At 38.5% G+C, this 17995-nt stretch overlaps 3 protein-coding genes across 3 annotated transcripts; all 3 read left to right on the top strand.

Annotated features, from left to right (window-relative positions):
* The first annotated feature begins 2886 nt into the window (after window positions 1-2886).
* LOC119775413 (C1q-related factor-like) lies at window positions 2887-4305 on the top strand. The gene is made up of 4 exons (XM_038273385.1): window positions 2887-2978; window positions 3203-3310; window positions 3390-3530; window positions 3621-4305. Exons 1-4 carry the CDS (start codon window positions 2972-2974, stop codon window positions 4055-4057), a joined length of 693 nt encoding a protein of 230 aa, XP_038129313.1. The 5' UTR covers window positions 2887-2971; the 3' UTR covers window positions 4058-4305.
* Window positions 4306-6196: 1891 nt separating this feature from the next.
* On the top strand, window positions 6197-7657 carry LOC119775412 (C1q-related factor-like). The gene is made up of 4 exons (XM_038273384.1): window positions 6197-6348; window positions 6436-6579; window positions 6668-6808; window positions 6891-7657. The coding sequence occupies exons 1-4, from the start codon at window positions 6342-6344 to the stop codon at window positions 7322-7324; spliced, it is 726 nt and encodes a 241-aa protein (XP_038129312.1). The 5' UTR covers window positions 6197-6341; the 3' UTR covers window positions 7325-7657.
* A 6533-nt stretch (window positions 7658-14190) lies between these two features.
* cbln18 (cerebellin 18) lies at window positions 14191-17534 on the top strand. The gene is made up of 7 exons (XM_038273368.1): window positions 14191-14339; window positions 15843-15942; window positions 16453-16632; window positions 16715-16873; window positions 16974-17062; window positions 17142-17222; window positions 17316-17534. The coding sequence occupies exons 1-7, from the start codon at window positions 14319-14321 to the stop codon at window positions 17439-17441; spliced, it is 756 nt and encodes a 251-aa protein (XP_038129296.1). The 5' UTR covers window positions 14191-14318; the 3' UTR covers window positions 17442-17534.
* The last annotated feature ends 461 nt before the right edge of the window (window positions 17535-17995 follow it).

Here is a 17995-nt window from a genome sequence, read left to right as displayed (position 1 = left end):
AGGATTATAACCTGAGGATGTAAGGCCTCTTACTGGAACTGTTATGTTGCAGGCTCGAGCCCCTACTCCATCGTTCTCTTGTATCCTGGCTAAGAAACTTCACCCCCTTGCTATCTGTGGGTGGTCAGATGCCCTGGTGGAGCAGCCTCTCTATCAGTGTGCCCCAGGCAGTTGTGGCTAAAAAGGAGCTTTCCTCCAGAAATGTTTTATAGGGGTTGCCAGATGGTGCCACCAAAAATCTTGGGATGGCACGCAGAAACTAAAAGCCATCATTCAATAATTCCAGAGTTTTAAATCTACTAAGGGGGTAAACCTTCCTGTAGAAATCATAAAGACATAGAAAACACCTACTCATATCTTGAATTATTGTGTGATTTTTAATGTCACTGGCTGTGCATAATGGGATGAAATGCTAAACTGATGCTACTACACTTTACACTGGCAAGTAAGGTAGCCAGGGCATTACACAGGGTGGCCGTGGCCACCCCTTGGTGGTGCCAATGGCATGTAAATGAATGAATGTAGAGTAAAGCACTTTTGGGTCCTCAGACTTTATAAAGCGCTGCATAAGAACAAGTCATTTTATTTCCTTCACTTTTTTTAATACACAAAAAAACCTATGAGAGAAACTCCCTCAGCATGGTGCTACCTCCACTATAGTTGATCATTGGTACAGTGTTTATCTTTTGTCTTTTTCCTGGGTATAAGGGCTCAGCTGAACTTCTTTGAATGTTTGCCATTTCAACCAATCAATGTCCACCTGCACAAATATTGTCTTGTGATTGCACAATTGTCCTGTAGAAAACATAAAAATTCTTCTGAGAAGCTGAATATATTCTGTTTATCGTTCGATTTTTGACCAGAGGTCCTTCTGAGTGAAAATTGATGTGTTCTGGACACTAGTGTTCATGTATGAGGGAATTTAGGATCAGTTTAAAGTCGAAGGGAAGCGGCTGTCACGAATTCTCCCGAGTGGTGCCTGACTTTACATGTGAATAAAGTGAATATGATTGGTCGATTATCAAGGGGACGGAATTGTTGTGGCAAAAAGTTTTGCAAGCAATTTTAGTTGTGAATGGTGTCTCGGAAGATTTCCCAATGGGACCATGAAGCACTTAGCAACGACACTGTCAAGGAACGCTATGGACAGCGGAAACATGCAAGAGGAGGAGAGTTTTGTGTCGGAGGTCGTGGATGAGTCTCCTCATATACTACAGGTCATACATTTTTTATTTATAGGAGGAAAGCATGGACAAAGTTGAAACTTGGTTTGGTGTAGAAGGCTTACAGCCGTTCATGTTTGAGCCCTTGCCTCGCAACGCTGCCTGTTCTGTTAGCTCTACGCCTGCCGAAGACACAGACGTCCATCCCCGTGAACACTGGGACGCAACTCAGTGGTAGAGTTAATTATTCTTATTTCATCCGTTGCGTAAATTAGCTACAACATATGAATCAAATCCGTGTATCATTCGTTCTTTCTATTTTCAATTGCCAATCAAAAAACAAAAAATAAAAAATTTACTGGTTATTTTGTTTTTTGTTTTTTAAGGTTAAACCAAAAACGAAAAAAGGATTGGTTTTTCATATTTCAATTCTAAGCTCAGATCAAGAATACGAAATGGAAAAACGGACAGCAACGCAGAATATGATTTTAATATTTAATCGGTACAGTTTACGTGACCCCGAAGTTTGGTGGAGCGTTAGCTAAAAAAACAATTGGCTTACCCCCACCACGTTCAAACTGCACCAGATAAGGCAGTCGGACCTATCAGCCATGGACAGTTACGTTTTATTTCGAGGATCCAAGCGTGTGACTCTTAAGGAGGAGGACATGACAACGGAGAAAATTTGCAGGATTTACCAGGTATAACTTTTTTCTTGAAACTTTTCTGTGCACTGTACTTTTAACTAGCAACAACAAACAGCTTCTCGATCAACATAGTGTGTGGTTCTAGCGTCGCCATGGTAGCCACTTCATTACCCCAACTGCTGCGCAAAGAGCTATTTCCGGGTCACGTAAACTGTACCGATTAAATATTAAAATCAAATTCTGCGTTGCTGTCCGTTTTTCCATTTCGTATTCTTGATCTGAGCTTAGAATTGATATATGAAAAACAAATCCTTTTTTCGTTTTTGGTTTAACCATAAAAAACAAATAACAAAATAACCAGTCAATTTTTTTTTTTTTTTTTTTTGATTGGCAATTGAAAATAGAAAGAACGAATGATACACGGATTGAATCAATATGCTATGACCCAAAAAATTTGATTAACAGATGACCGTTGATATATGATTGGCAGAATTTAGGTGTTCAGGCTGACGTATAACTATCTGGCCGGCATAAAAAACAACAACACTTTTTAAAGACAGAATTTAAGACAGATTTTTTTTCAAATAGGAATTTTCTAACTTTTGTGACAATATGGTCTGATTAAGAGTACATTTATATACATGTTTAAGCCAGAATGATTTGAAATTTTAATATGACTTCCGTACAGCTTTAAACACTCATAAGCTTTTTGCTGTTATTTGAAAATTAAGGTGGGCCGGTTGAGCTTAAAAACGTATGATTTAGCATCATAATAAGTTTATTAAGTTGATATGGCCATTATGAAATAGGTAGACTTTTGAACCTATAGGGTAACTGTCAAATTTTAATCCAACTAAAAAAAAAAAAACAGACTAGGAAGTCAGGTTGGACAAAGTGCAGCTCAGTGAGTGCAAAAAAGGTTTTTCTTTTACCTCTTACTGGTGACAGATAACACCTGAGCAACACAGGTGAGAAACTATGAGCCAAAATCGGGCTGAGGAGCCTGCAGGGGTGAAGAAATCTATCCTATAAAAGTACGAGGAGGAGCAAAGTTAGGAGGTAAAGGAAGGAGGAGCTTCACCACAAATATATATTCTCTGCTCCTGCCTTGTAGAGAAACATTTTTCCATTTCTTCGGACGGTTCGCTATCACCTGCCAATATGAGAGGTGAGACTTTCTTACTTAGAGATACACAGTCTTGTTTAAGATTTTCTGATTGTAAATTACTGTGGTTGGAAGATAAATAAGGAGATTAACCTTCATCTGAGCATTTATACTGGGAAAAATTGTCAGTTTGATGAGGTTTATTAAAGTTGTATTAAGATCATTAAAGTCAGTTCAGAGTTGCCAAAGTATTTGTGTTATTAATGTAATTTTTTGTTTTGTTCCAGCGTTTGTTCTGCTGTTTGTGCTGCATGCGGTTTTTGGTCAATATGACTGGAATGGACCCATCGCCTCAACACCGCTTTCAGACCGTAGCCTAGACATAAATGAAATAAGTGTGTTACCTTTATCTTTGGAAATAGTCTATGCTGGCTTTCACTTGCAGAACTAATGTTTTTCTGTGTGTCTGTCCAGTGTGCAGCAATGACCAGGCAGCGTGCGGCTGCTGTCTGATGCAGACACAGATGATGAGGATGGAGGAGTTCTTTAACATGACAGTCAAAGAACTTAGCCAGCAGCTGATGACCACTAAGATGAACCTCGACCGTATCAAGAGTGAGTGTTGTCAGCAAGCAGAACACCTTGCAGAACATGCAGACTACTGAAACACATTAACGGATCATTTTCATCTATCTGGGTCTTTAGAGAACCGCAGCGCTTTCTCTGTCGCCCTGAACAATGAGAGAAGCTTGACCTGCTTTGGCCCCTTCAGCGATGACAGACCGGTCCCCTATAAGCATGTCTTCCTCAACCTGGGAGACAGCTACAGCATCCAGACAGGCATCTTCACCGTCCCCCTCTCTGGTGTCTACAGCCTGGCTGTCACCGTCTACAGCCGGTCTGCTGTCAACCTGCCCCAGGTCACCTGCGCCCTGCTGCAGGTGAACGGCGTGGAAGTGGCTCCCCTCGTCGATAAGAACGGAGCGGACAGCGAGGACAGCAGCACCGTGGTGATCGCCAGGCACCTGAAGGCCGGCGACAAGGTGTCTGTAATCCAGCAGAAAGGATGCAACATCTGCGACGACTACAACCACTACAACACCTTCACCGGCTTCCTGCTGTATGCTGCTGCGAAAGCGTAGCCGGCACTGCCTTGAACCCTGTTCAGTCTGAAAGCATTGAGCTCAGCCTTTTGATTTGTTCTGAGTTTCATGCTACACTTTGTTTTCTTCTGTGCGCATAAACTGCTAGCATCATGTTACCTGAAGGGAAAAATAAAATAGCTGATATGTGTAGCTGAGGTTTCTTGGCTGTTGTTTTTGACACTGTGAGTTACCACTGAAATGCTTTCATTGTTCAAATAAAATAAACCAAACTTCTAAACATACAATTGAGATTGTGAGCAAGTTTTTGAGAGCAAAAACAAATGATTAATATGGCCACCAATATGCATCTTTTGCTGAAGATATTAGTAAATATAAAGAGTCTTAATGCTGTTTTTTCTCCTAATTCAGCTTAAAATAAAAGGACGACTAAAAAGACGTTTTATCATCTTCTGACAAATAATGTCCATCACTAACAAACTAATCAGCTTTTAACCCTGTAAATGATGGCATATGTGGAAAAATAAGATTTATTTTCTTTTGGGTATCTTCCCGATTGTGGATAGAAAATAAATGCACAAAAACAGTGAAGAAGCAGTTGTTGCACGCTATTCTCGTCCATTCTAGAGTGACTTTAAAACCAATTATACAATGAGGCAAAGCTTTTAAATACAGAATTATACTCACTCAACAATGATTTGTGCCTCTCTGAGTCAATCTGCCTCCTCGGCAGCCATCTGTTTACCTGAGATATTTGGTAAATTTCAAAATTACCACATGTTTGTTCAAGAAATAGAGAAGGGCACACTTTCCTAATTTTGGGGTTAAATGGTTTGTGTTTTGTAGGCCTAAGATTTTACGGAGTAGTATTTACTGGACATTTCTGACCCCACCTAATGTGATATTATGATAAACATAAAAAAAAAACATGAATATTGAATGAAAAATACCAGAGAAGAACAAGAAGCCAAGAAGCTATAAATTTATCACTTAAAATTTCAACATGAAAAAAACCCTAATTTCATCTTCTTCATTTGCTGGGGAACAACATTTATATCTCTCATTAAAGAACAGCCTTTATTGCCATTTTAACCGGTAAACCAAAATTGAAGTGCAAAACATGAGATGAATCTGCACTTTATGTTAAGGTTAGGGCCAATATTAAACTATATCAGGAGGTGCAAATGGCCCACGGGAAGCACAATAGACACTGATGCATCAAGTGCATCCACTGCCACTTCATCCACAACCCAGTACATTCCAATACACTGCAAAAAAACATCTAGAAATGAGTAAAAAATGGCCTAAATTAAGTGTACTTAGCCTTAATTTGAGCAGGTAAATAAGATGATCTGCCAATGGAATGAGTATTTTTACTATTAATACAAGATAATTAGATAATATACACTTGAAATAAGACAAAGCTTATTTTAAATTTAAATTGTCTTGGTACATTGGCAAAGTGTCTCACTTATCTCCTCAATTCAAGAAAAAATGCACTTAATTTGAGCACAAATGACTTATTTAGATTTCAATTTTTTGCAGTGTACTGTGTTTAAAAGTCATTGGTAATGAGTGTTAACCTAAATCCTACTGTTTTGTGAAGGTTTATCAGAGAAAATTAGTAAACAAACAGGATCATGGAGACAAGTAATTCATCAGACAGGTCAGGGAGTAAGTTATGGAGAAATTTAATAATATTCAAAGCAAATTGAATAATATTTCACATCAAAACATTGTCTGCCTTTAGATGTGCAGAGCTTATAGAGCCAATGACCAAAGCTCAAGCTGCTATACGGTAACTGCAGTGGAATTTGCCTCTAATAAAACATTGACCTTAGCTGTATTTCTTTATGTTGATTAAATAATAAAATCCCACTACAGACAGTAGCTCAAACAGCAGCAGATCCTTATTCACACTATTAGTAATACTTTTTGTTGAGGTTTCACTAAATTACACTTAAGTGTAAAACATGGCAATGTGTGATAACATTTCACACCACTCTTGTTATCTCCTTGCGTTAGAGCACCAACACCTACCTTCACACAATAGGTGGCCTGCATCATAACAAAGACCTTTAGGGTGTATTCCTGTTTCTCTGAGCACCCAGTGATGAAAACACCCCCAGTTATAGTTACAGGGACGAACAGGGGGTCGATTAAAGAGGAGCAAAACAAGGTGGAGCGCCGGTAAAGGGGGAGAACTACAAATGTGAAGCAGTAAGGGAGGAGCTCCCGGACCCCTATATATCCATGATTTTCTTCCAAACAGTCATGTCTTTCACATCCTTGATCCTCCAGAAGCTGCCTGTATATCACCAAGATGAAAGGTGAGATTCAAACACAATGAGACAATCCTCTAGTACAAAGCTCCACAGAGATGATGCATCATGAAACTGTTTTGTTTTCCCCTTCAGCTTTTGTGTTGCTGTGTCTGCTGCATGCAGCTGCTGGCATGACTGATTTTAGCTGGAATGGACCTCCGGCAGTGAAAGGAGACTCTCCCCCAACTATCATTCCAGGGGTAGAGCGAGACGTTTCCATCACGGATCCGGTGCACGGTGAGGACTTGTGACTGGATAACCAAAGCATATATAGAAAATGTGCATTCCTTCCTCTGATTGTTTGCTAAATGTGCTTTGTATTCAGCCTGCACAGTGGACAAGCTTTCATGTGAGTGCTGCAAGATGGTGGCAGAGACGAAGAGACTGAAGACGTACTTCGACTCAACTCTGACCCACCTCGAAATGGAGTTAGAAAAGGCTAACAAAAGTTTTGCCACTCTTAAAGGTGAAGGGCACATCCTGTGACCTTGAATGTGATGAGAGATCACTGTTCCACTTTAATGCTATTCTAATCTTTGCTTTTCCAGATAGTCGAGTTGCCTTCTCTGTCTCTCTCTACCCTGGGGACAACTTTAAGTGCTACGGGCCGTTTGGTGTCGACACCGTCATCACCTACCAGTACTCCTTCATTAACCTTGGAATGGCTTACAACATGAACTCTGGGATCTTTACCGTCACCCTACCTGGGGTCTACAGCCTGGCCGTGACTTCCTTCAGTGATGCTGGGTCTCCCGGTAATGTGTTGGCTGTCTGCACCAGCCTGCAGGTCAACGGCCAAGCAGTGGCTGCATCCAGAGAACTCAACTGGAACGACCAAGAAGACAGCACAACCATAGCTGTTGCTCTGAAACTGAACGCTGGAGACAAAGTGTCAGTCAATTTGGCCAGGGGATGTTTCCTCTGCGATGACTATAGCCACTATAACACTTTCAGTGCTTTTTTGCTGTATGCTGATGCATAAATTAGGGCATTTGCTCCCTTCTGTGTGTTGTGATCTGATCTTTATAAGGAAAACCTTATTTTAAAAGCATTAATTAAAGCATTCAGCCTGGGCAACCTGAAAGCTTTCCCTCCACAAAATGTTACTGTCCTTGCTTTGTAACATACTTTTTTTCTCATGAGATTATAGCATTTCTTGACTGATTCAGTGTCCAAACCTCTAAATCTTCCAACCTCAATGGCTTTAAGACGAAAAAGTTTCCTTATTTTGTGATTTTCTGTTAACGTTTAAGTTGCCATATTTCTTCTAGACACCAGGAAGAGTAAATAAAAATAAAATACTGGAATGTGAAAATTGGGCTGGTGTTTTTTTTTTATTATTATGGATATTTTTTATATGTATAGCAATGATGATTTCTTACTGTTTTAAACTAGTTATAACCTCTTATTGTTGCAGTACTACAGGACTAAATGGAAGTATTAATATACATATTAACATTTAGTTAAACTTTAATCTTTATGATATCTACAAACAGGTTTTGTAAGGGGTTGGATGTTTCACAGTATATAGAAGAGTATAACAATACATACAGTAGTACAGCCCTTACATTTTAGGATGAACAGTAAAAACATTTGAGTACACTCTCTGTAACACAACCAGACATCAATAAAATACATGCAGATTTATAGGTAACATAAAAACAATTAAACTTCAAGAAACTATCGACATCCAATCCCCCATCCCCCCTTAAACATTCTGTGGTTTATGTATATAGTATTGAGCATTCCCTTTTCTTGAGTTTAGGACTTATCTTATTTAGTAAAACATACCATCGTTTTCTTGTGGTATAAAGATAAAGTGTCCCAGTGCCACATTTTTTTTAGAAACATAATTAAAATAGGGAAGACAAGAGAACAAATCCTTCAGGAGAGGCATGCAAAGATGTGTTCAATTCAATACGGTTTATTTATATGATGCCAATTTAATGTCATTTCAAGGAACTTTATAAAAACAATATAATTCAGTCAGATTGGTAAAATGTTTCTAAGGAAAAGCAGCCAATCACATCATGTCATGAACATGCGGGACCCACTCCACCTGGATGGGCTTGTAGGGAAAGTCAATATTTGCTTGCATTTTGTCATTGACTCAACACCAATCCACCACACCAATAATGCATGCTGCGACAGAGGAGAGGAGAAGCTCCCTTTTGAAAAGAAGAAAACTCCAGCAGAACATTGCTCAGTGTGTGAGGCCTTCTGCTGAGGCTGTTTTGGTGTTTAAGAGGAGAGAAACAGACATGCGAAGTAACATTGAAACAGTAATGACTGGCATGTCTATAAGGAGGCTGAGGATCATCTGTCTTTACCGGATGATTACCCCTGATGGTATTCTAGCCAAAGAGCTAACGAAAGAAATATTATACTTGTTGAATCTGTCTTCTTGTGAATCTCTTTAACTTGGACTCTGTTGTTGATCCAATCAATCAGTGAACCTCATTTTGTCTCCAATCTTTATAGAAAAGGTCTCACCTGTGTCGAGCAGTTCTCAGAGCCTTTGTCAACAGCCTGCCTGATCTCCAGCGCAACGTCTCTTGCAACTTCCAATGCTCTATGATCTTGTTCACACTCACATGAACCTCTGGGGTACAATTTGCAAAGCCCACTGAGTCAAACACGTACAGATCCAAGGAATTTCTCCTTCATCTCTCAAGGGAGCCAAATCAATCAGTCGTCAGTTGTCATCATACAACTCCTTCCAAATCAGTCTGCTTTCTTCCCCCAGGCCAACCAGAAGGTTATAACTGACTTCCTACTGTCCACACTTCCAGATTCTTGTTTGCTTTAATAAAGAAAACATTAAAATCAACTTGTTCTCAGTGTGATTCTGCATGTGGGCCAAACAGCTACAAACCAAAAAGACAAAGTGACTCTATTTAGTAAAGAAACAGCAGGCCAGCTCAGAGACGGGTTTAAATCAAATCCATGAAAGAGAGCACACACAGTTAGTCACAGTAAAAGCTGAGCCCACTGCTATTTCTGGGAGAGAAACAGGACTAAACACTACAAAATAGGTCCCAAATCTATCACTTATAACCAAAGGTGTTGATGACAGCAGCCCAGCTGATATTTATTTCCTGGTGCTGTCATAGACAAACAGGAACAGATCAAATTATGTTCCTATGATGAGAAAAAGCAGAGAGAACATAAAGTTATGGGTTGAATGAACAAATATTACAGAATGGAAGAATAGAGTTGAATGAAGCAGAATGATGTAAAGTGGACTATACCAGCATAAATGTAAATAGCCAAACAGGAACAGACCAGATGAAGCTACTATGAGAAAAAGCAGAGAGAACATAACATTAGAGATTGAACTAACAGATTCTGCCGAGTGGGGGAATAGAGATAGAGTGAAGCAGAATGATGAAATAGGGGTCCCTATGTCCTCCAGCAGTCTAAGAGATAGTTGAGGAAAATCTGAGCCACTCTAACTATACGATTTATCAAAAAGAAAAGGTTTAAGCCTAGTCTTGATAGTAGACAAGGTATCTGCTTCACAGACTAAAACTGGTAGTTGGTTCCACAAGAGAATGATCTTAAAACTCTCCCTGCCATTCTACTTTTAGAAATTCTAGGAACCACTAGTAGACTTGCAGATTGAGGATGAAGTGCTCTGTTAGGAACATAAGGAACAATCAGATCTCTGATGTAAGATGGAGCTTGGCCATTTGAGGATTTATATGTGAGACGGAGGATTTTAAATTTTATTCTGGATTTAACAGGAAACCAATAAAAGGAAGATAAGATAGGAGAAATATTCTTTATAATTTTCATCAGAACTCTGGTTGCAGCATTTTGAATCAGCTGAAGAATTTTAACAACAGTTTGTAGACTTCCTGAAAGTAAAGAATCACATCCAGTATCACCGCTGGACAAGATATTTCTAATTTTTGCATTAATTTGGAGATGATAGAAGTATATTCTAGAATGTTTTTTGATATTGGTTTTAAATAAAAGGTCTTAATAAAAATGAAGACCAAGGTTTTTTACTTTATTATTTGAGCTCATTTTAATCCCTGACTAATCAGCTTCTATTTCAGAGACTCTGGTCCAAACACTATAACTTCTGTTTTGTCTGCATTCAGGAACAGAATGATAAAAGTGTCATGAATGAGCTTTCTCTGCAGGGTGGACAGGCACTACCTATGAGATAGGGTAAGGAATCTCGGTCATTCAGAAGAAGCTGAGATTGTTGTCACTCATTACCCAAAAAGACACTGTGTGGATGGGGTAATGGGTAGGTAACAGTAGAGAGGCTGCAAAGGGGGGTTTTAAACTACAATTCCGTTCATGACTGAAAGAACAAGATCCCATATACAAGCTGCTGAAGTTAGCTTTCTCCGCTGGGTGGCACTGCATTCTCTTAGAGATAGGGTGATGAACCCGGTCATCTGGAGAGGGGCTTAGAGTAAACTTCTCCCATTAACTAGTGATTATTTCTATAGATTCCTTTTTGCACCACCAGTCTTAGGTTAAGCCTTCCTAGGATGTTCCGAAAGCAGAGACGTTCCTGAGCCATGGGGTTTGAGCTTCATTAGAGGTCTACATTCATGTACATACTCAGAAGGTTAAAGTTAGCTACCTTCGCCATATTTTCGGCTAATGCTGATATTGGCACACCTCCTAAGCCACTTGTGACCTTGTCTCTGTATGCTGTGTAATCATCACTAGAGATGGTAGTATCACAGTAGTATCTTCAACAAAGTTGATGAAAGCAGTTTCAGAGTGGTTGCTGACAACACCTACAGCTGTACAGAGTGTGCAGTAGGGGGCTGAGTACACGGCCCTGTGAAGTGCCTGTTTTAAGACTGAATAGAACGTTTAATATATTCTGATTCAATTCCAAAGGAGTTATTTAGCCAAATTAATAGTTTATGATCCAATCTGTATTCTTTTTTGCCCTATTGTTGACATTATATTTGGTATTATATAGATACGAATATAAACTAGCAAATAGTCATACCTCAGAAAGGGGTTGTGTACTTAAAACTGTAAAATATCAAACCTCTTGTTCATACCATCTCAAATAGACCAAGAACGTCATAATTCAACTATGGGGGGGGGGGGGGGGGGGGGGGGGTTGAAATCTCATCCGAGGTCAGAAAACAAAAGGTCAGTCTTACAGTGGGCTGTTACATGAATCGGTTGTTTTGTAAAGAGGTGTGCAAAGCAAACATAAAACACCTAATACATCCTGGCCTCCATCTAGTAGATAAGAGCAGAGGAAGACAATAAAGAGAGAAAAGAAACAGGTCAGCTGATGTGAGAATGAAGGAGCGAACAAACCAGACTGACAATACAATGTCCCAAGAGGTAAGAGAAGCTTTAAAACAGCTGAAAGAAAACCTTCAGTTTTCTAAATAGAACCATCGTGGTTTACGTGCTTTTGTTGTCAAATCCTTTTCACAACCTTGATTGGTCATTTTTTATTCCTTTGAATTTTTTCTATGCCTGACAAAGATGAGGCATTCATTTCCGACATCTAAAATCATCATCGACAGTGGCGTCGGATGTAGGAGTTTGCCCTGAAATTGAAGGAATGACGGTTCAAGCCCCGGCTCCGACTTTCAGTGTCATTGTGTCCTTGGGCAAGACACTTCAGTTGCAACGTCTACTGATGGTGGTCAGAGGGCCCGGTGCCACCAGTGTACGGCAGCCCCGCTTCTGTCAGTGAGCCCCAGGGCAGCTGTGGCTACAATGTAGCTTGCCACCATCAGTGTGTGAGTGTGTGGGTGAATGACTGAATGTAGTATAAAGTGCTTTGGTCAAGTCTCCTGACTTGAAAAAGAGCAATATAAGTACAGGCCATTTACCATCATCTCATTCATATTGTTCAGGATTCTCTTATCAAAGGTAAAATCAAAGCTGTTCTCCTCTTTACTATGAAATTATTAGAACCCTGCCTGCAGCACCGTTGTGCTTATGGCTTGGAGTTTTTTTATTCCAAATCAGACCAACATAAAGTGGTGCATTGTTGTGAAACAGCATATGTATGGCTTTCTGTACGGTTTTTAACAAATATATATTTGAAAGGATTGATGTCCAGATCTCTTTTGTCTGACAAACCCTACTAATTATGTCTAAATTCATTAATCTATGTGTATAATTCAGTTGTACATCATCAACCACAATGTAAAAACGAGGTGACAATGTCATGGTTGAAATGCTTCTTTTATAGTGGAAAAGTGTATGGGGTCATATCTGAGAATGTTATTGAAGCTAAAGCGCAGGCATTCCCACAAGAAAAAAGGAGAACAATTATAATATCTTGATGTGCAAGGATAACCTGACTCCGCCAGATGGATTTGCTGGATTTGCTCTGCATATCCATCTGGAAACCTTCCGTTGAAGTAATTTTGGGAAGGGGCAAAAATACTGGTTAGCTGATTGGCCTATGTTGGTGATAGACGGGCCAAATAAACCAATCAGATCAACGAAGCATATGACGTACTAACAGAGCGACGACGAAGAGGAGCCAATTGATAGATCAAACTCTTGCCGAAACCAGTCGGGAGAAGAGCAAAAACATCTTTTCCTCTGAGAAAAGCCTCCAGAGCAGTGTTTTGCTCTTCTTTCAGTGAAGAAATGCTATGTAATTCCGATAAAACTTGCTCGATAGCCACGCTAACGCTAGTTTCATCGGCTGAAGCCGCCATGTTCTTTAGACTGAACTGTCGCGCTGCTCGTTGCGTCACACCTCAACCCGCCTAAAAGCCAACGCTGATTGGACGTTCGTTTGGTGAACTGCTCCAAACTTTCTTTAACGGAGAGTCTCCAGACTGATCTGCGAGTGAAACCTTGAAAGCTCGCGAGATCAGGATGGTCTCACGAGGCTAGTGCAAGGATGACTAAGTCAAAATTAAGACCCAAATTCAATGAAATTCTATTCAAAAGAACTATATTGACAGTGAAGAGAAACTAATTGCAGTAACTCATACTTTTTTTGACGAGTTATTATAGATTTTAATAGCTGTAGGCAATAAAGATCTTCTGTAAGGGTTTGTTTTACACTGAAGCCTCTGACTGAAGAGAATCTGTTGTTTTCATATAGGATCTAAAGATTGTTTCCACTCCAAAATTAAATAAGTAGCTTTACCTAGACATGGAAATTCCTATTGACAAAATTCATAAACACATAGGTGCTGCAGTGAAGGTGGTTCTGTGAGAGTTTAACTCATAGGGGCTGCTGCTTTTCACAATAAGCTATTAGAATTGTGTTGGTGCTTACATAAAACCCCAATAAAGAACATTAAGCTTTGTGTTTTTTAAAAGAGAAGATGGAAAAGACAGATATACAAAAGCTGGAGAAACAAAACAAGAGTCTACAGCAACTAGAACATGTAGAGCCTATTATCTAGGTTTAAGGTATCGCACACCATTGTGTTTTTCCTCTGTACATTATGGACATCTATCATATTTGGCTTTCCTTCAGGAACATTTCATTCACATCATGATGAAGCGTGTCTTGTGCATATCACATTTCATCACCAACAATAAGCAATAATCAGTATCTGGTTCAGCTACTGTATCTGATCAGAAAGCAATATTCAGCCCTATATAGATTGACAGATTAACATTTCTAAGAACATTCTTTTGCTATCTTAACAATTGCCTGCAGGGTCCTATGAAAGGACGGCAACTAGAGACCAATGTCCTAATAAAGGACACTAGAGACGGAGCACAAGTGATTGTTTTTTCAGACCTAAGAAAAAAACACCTCCGTACTATATTACCAGAAATGGCAGTCATTTATCAGAAAACAAGCCCAATTTTTTCTTGTTTTTTTTCTTACAGTGCCTGTTTTTTTTATGTGAGGTGGAGCTACGGCTGGTTGCCACCTTGCTGGGTGGATCTCCTTTAGCCCATCAATAAGAGGTCAGAGACTTCCTCTGATTTAAACTCTCAGTTTTACACCCTCACCTGAACCTGACACAATATTTCTGAACTTGAGGATGGAGCAACTAAGCAAAAAAGTAAGTTATACATCTTTATTTACGCACAAAAGCTCAGCTCATTGTCACATCAATTACAAGTTCACCAGTATTTTATAAAAACAAGAGCTATTATAGCTACATTATGAGACAAAATCAAATGTCTGGAGTTTAAGCTTTATCATGATGGTTTAGATTGTGAATGTGAATTGATATATGCATCATGAATGTGAATTGATTTATAAGGAAAGCTGCACAATGGAAAAAGTTGAAGTCTAAGTGCAATAAAAAATAAGTGCATTTTTTCTTGAATTGAGGATGAAAGTGAGACATTTTGCCAATGGAACGAGGCAATTTACATTTAAAATAAGAAAAAACAATTGCATTGTTTTATTTCAAGTGCATATTATCTAATTATCTTATTCTAAGAGTGAAAACACTCATCCCATTGGCAAACTATCTCATTTACCTACTCAAATTAAGGGTAAATACACTTAATTTGAGAAATTTTTAATTATTTTTAGATAATTTTTCTAATTTATTATCCTTTTTTTTCTTGCACCAATGTAATATTTGATATTGCAGACAGTAAATTGTTTATTGCTTATTTTTTCCCATCTTGATTCATAAAAAAATGGGTCAGATTAGGAATCCTGTGTTAACTACTGACTAGACATATACTGGAGTTTTGGGGTTTACCGTGTCAGGTTCCTGTGTAGATAGCAGACTAAATTCTTTAATTTAGATTATCAGCCTTAATTTGGTTAAATATCAGCAAGCAATTCAGTCCTTCATAGGAAAAATGAGAGAAAAATAGGTGAAACTAACTGATACACCATCAAATCATAGTCAGTCCATCACCCTGTGCAATGTTAATTTAATTAATTGTTAATTTGTGGGTTTCGAAAAGTAATCTTCTGAGTAAAGTTAGGATTAAATGTGCCCCTTATAGGTTACCTAAGAGTTCAGTGAAAAGACCTATAACTAAAGAGAAAATATTATTCCTGGTGTTTTCTAAGGAAAGATAAATTAGTCTTTTCCAATAAGACATTTTACCTATAAAAAAAAAACAATGATATTCTGAACAACTGTGCTTATTATTCAACTGCATAGTATATACCAATACCTTTCTTTAACTTTCTAACCCATTATTTTCAATTAAGTGCAATTAAATTGATTGCACAACAGGTGAAAGCCTTTGATGTGAAATAAAGTTATTTAAAAAAAAAAACTCTGATACGGATTTCCTTAAAAAGTTGTGTTAAAATTTTACCACCTCAACTTTTGGTAATTTAATTTGCATTTTGCATTTTATCCTAAATGTTCAGTGTGTAGAAAGCTGTAATTTGGCACCATAGGACTCCATGTATGAAAACACTAAAACAATAAAGTTTGAAGGTTGTGCATCTTTTTTTTTTGCTTTTTGTTAGACCTATATATAAAAAAAAGATAATTTCAGCTGTCGCTTTTAATGCTCCATAAGAGGATTTATGGTCCCAATCCTAAATTAAACTTTCTTTTTTTTTTTCTTCGTATTCTTTTCAGATGGGTGTTTTAGCCGTAGTGTTCCTGTTGGGGTCGTTGTTTCTCTCTGGATGTGTGGAGGCCGTGTCTTCTTCTCTGGATGCCCTCAAACTGGAAGCTCGTAAGCCTAAAAATGGATAACTTTAAACCAGACACACATTCCTTTGCAACAATTAAAATCATTTGTTTTTTCTGTCCGAGTTTGTTTTCAACTCTGTTTTATGTATTTGGTTGAATCTCACATTATAAAGTTTTATTAATTCTTTTTGCATGTAATCAAGCAAGTTTTCCAGTAGATGTTTTTCCTTTTATGGCAATTATAACTGTTATGAGTAAAATGTAATTTTATTTACTCTCTGTGTGTTTCAGTACATTTAACTTTCTGCCTTTTTTAGGCCTTCTATATTGTTTGTTTAGTTCTCTTATTTAAAACTGCAGCCGATTTGAATCTCTTTGGTTTTATTTTTTAGCTTTATGTAATATTCCTTAGAGTCGTCTTATATTTTAAATACACTTGATGCTACATTTGTTTGCATTAAAAGAGCTGAATAAATCAAATATGAGCAGAGTCAGCAGTAAACATCAGCATCCTAATTGAGGTTCTGTATTTCTCCTTCCTGACTTGCTGTAGTTCAGTGGGAAGGATCTCAAACCTGCGGAAAGTGGGACTGTACCTGTCCCTTCTATCGTCAGCGTGGCTGCTGCTGTGCGGCCAACGATTTGTTCCAAGTAGAGGACGAGAGCTTCATGAGGATAAAAAACTTGTGGGAGAAAATCCCAATCCTGGACAGCAGAGTAAATGCGCTTTCAGGTACATCTGTGCTAAATGAACAGAACTTTACATTTTTTTGCATGAGAGTTGTTAGTGAATAGTTTCTTATCATTTCTTTCAGATGGTTTCAAGGTTTCCTTCATGGCCACCATGACTGCAAATATGGCTATTGAAAATTTTGGATCCCCTGAGCGTTGCTTTGGTCCGTTTAATACCAACGTACCCATCCCCTACCCCAATGTAACACTTAACTCTGGCAACGGATACAACCCAGCACTGGGTAAAGCAGCACACGAGAAACTGACTCAGCTTTGGGAAGATAATCGTACCATTAATTAAAAAATTAAAATTTTTTTAAAACGGTTTACTTTTTTCTGCAGGTGTGTTCACGGCCAGTTGTCCTGGTGTTTATATGTTTTCCTTCACAGTTTACTCATCCGTTGCAGAAGGGGGACGCCTCTACCACAAAGTAGGCCTTTATTTTAATGTTTTTATTTTTTTAGCCAAAGTATTTTTATTGAGTTCTTTTTTTTTTTTTGCATGCGTAGGTCCAGCTTATGAAGAACGGTAAAGTTGGGGTCAGCGTATGGGAGAACAATCGAGAAGATATCGAGGACAGCGCCACTCAGGTTAGATTGGAAAGTAGCATTAAAAACACAAAGGATTCCCTTTTTTCACCCTGAATTCTTCGAAATGTTTTGTTGACGTATGTTTGTTCTCAGGTTGTGGTGATGGAGATGCAGCGAGGCGATCAGGTCTATCTGGAGCTGATGTCTGGGAGAAAACTTTGCACAAAGCTGGAGCACAATATATTCACCGGTCACATTTTGTACCCTTACACTTACTGACCAACCAACGGGGCTCCACAAATCCTCTAAAATCTACCTGTCTTCATAAAACCAAGAGAAAAAAAAAAATCAGTAAATAAAGAGAACTGTTACAGCAGGGATCTGGGATCTACTGTCAGATTAATCCTATAGCATAAGCCCCTTTGCTTTAGTTACGTATGTGATTACAGACAATGATTTATACATCACATGAATGTTCTCAATTAAAAATGTGTATTTGGATGTAATAAAAGATTGTCTGAGATATGATGGCTTTTTTAGTGCAAACATTCACCCATAAATTCAAATAGATGTTAGCCGGTCATGACAATGGTCCTGTTGTAATGTTTCCTGGCTTTAAAACACTAAATATGTTGTTTCACTGTCCCTCAAGGCAAGCAGAAAGCTGAAAGATAAATAACCTGCTTTAATATATGTAAAATAAAAGCACATAGATAACACACACAGCAGATATTTGGTCATACCAGCCACTCCAGTTTATCGAGTATCGCCATCCATTTCCACGCTGTTTCTTTGATGAAAAAAATGTATCTACCATATCAGCTTTAGATGTA

This window comes from Cyprinodon tularosa, unplaced genomic scaffold (genome assembly GCF_016077235.1).
Source record: "Cyprinodon tularosa strain WSP-4 unplaced genomic scaffold, ASM1607723v1 ctg87, whole genome shotgun sequence".
Lineage (NCBI taxonomy): Eukaryota > Metazoa > Chordata > Actinopteri > Cyprinodontiformes > Cyprinodontidae > Cyprinodon > Cyprinodon tularosa.
Note: the sequence above shows the minus strand (reverse complement) of the source record. Positions and strands in the feature narration are given on the sequence as shown.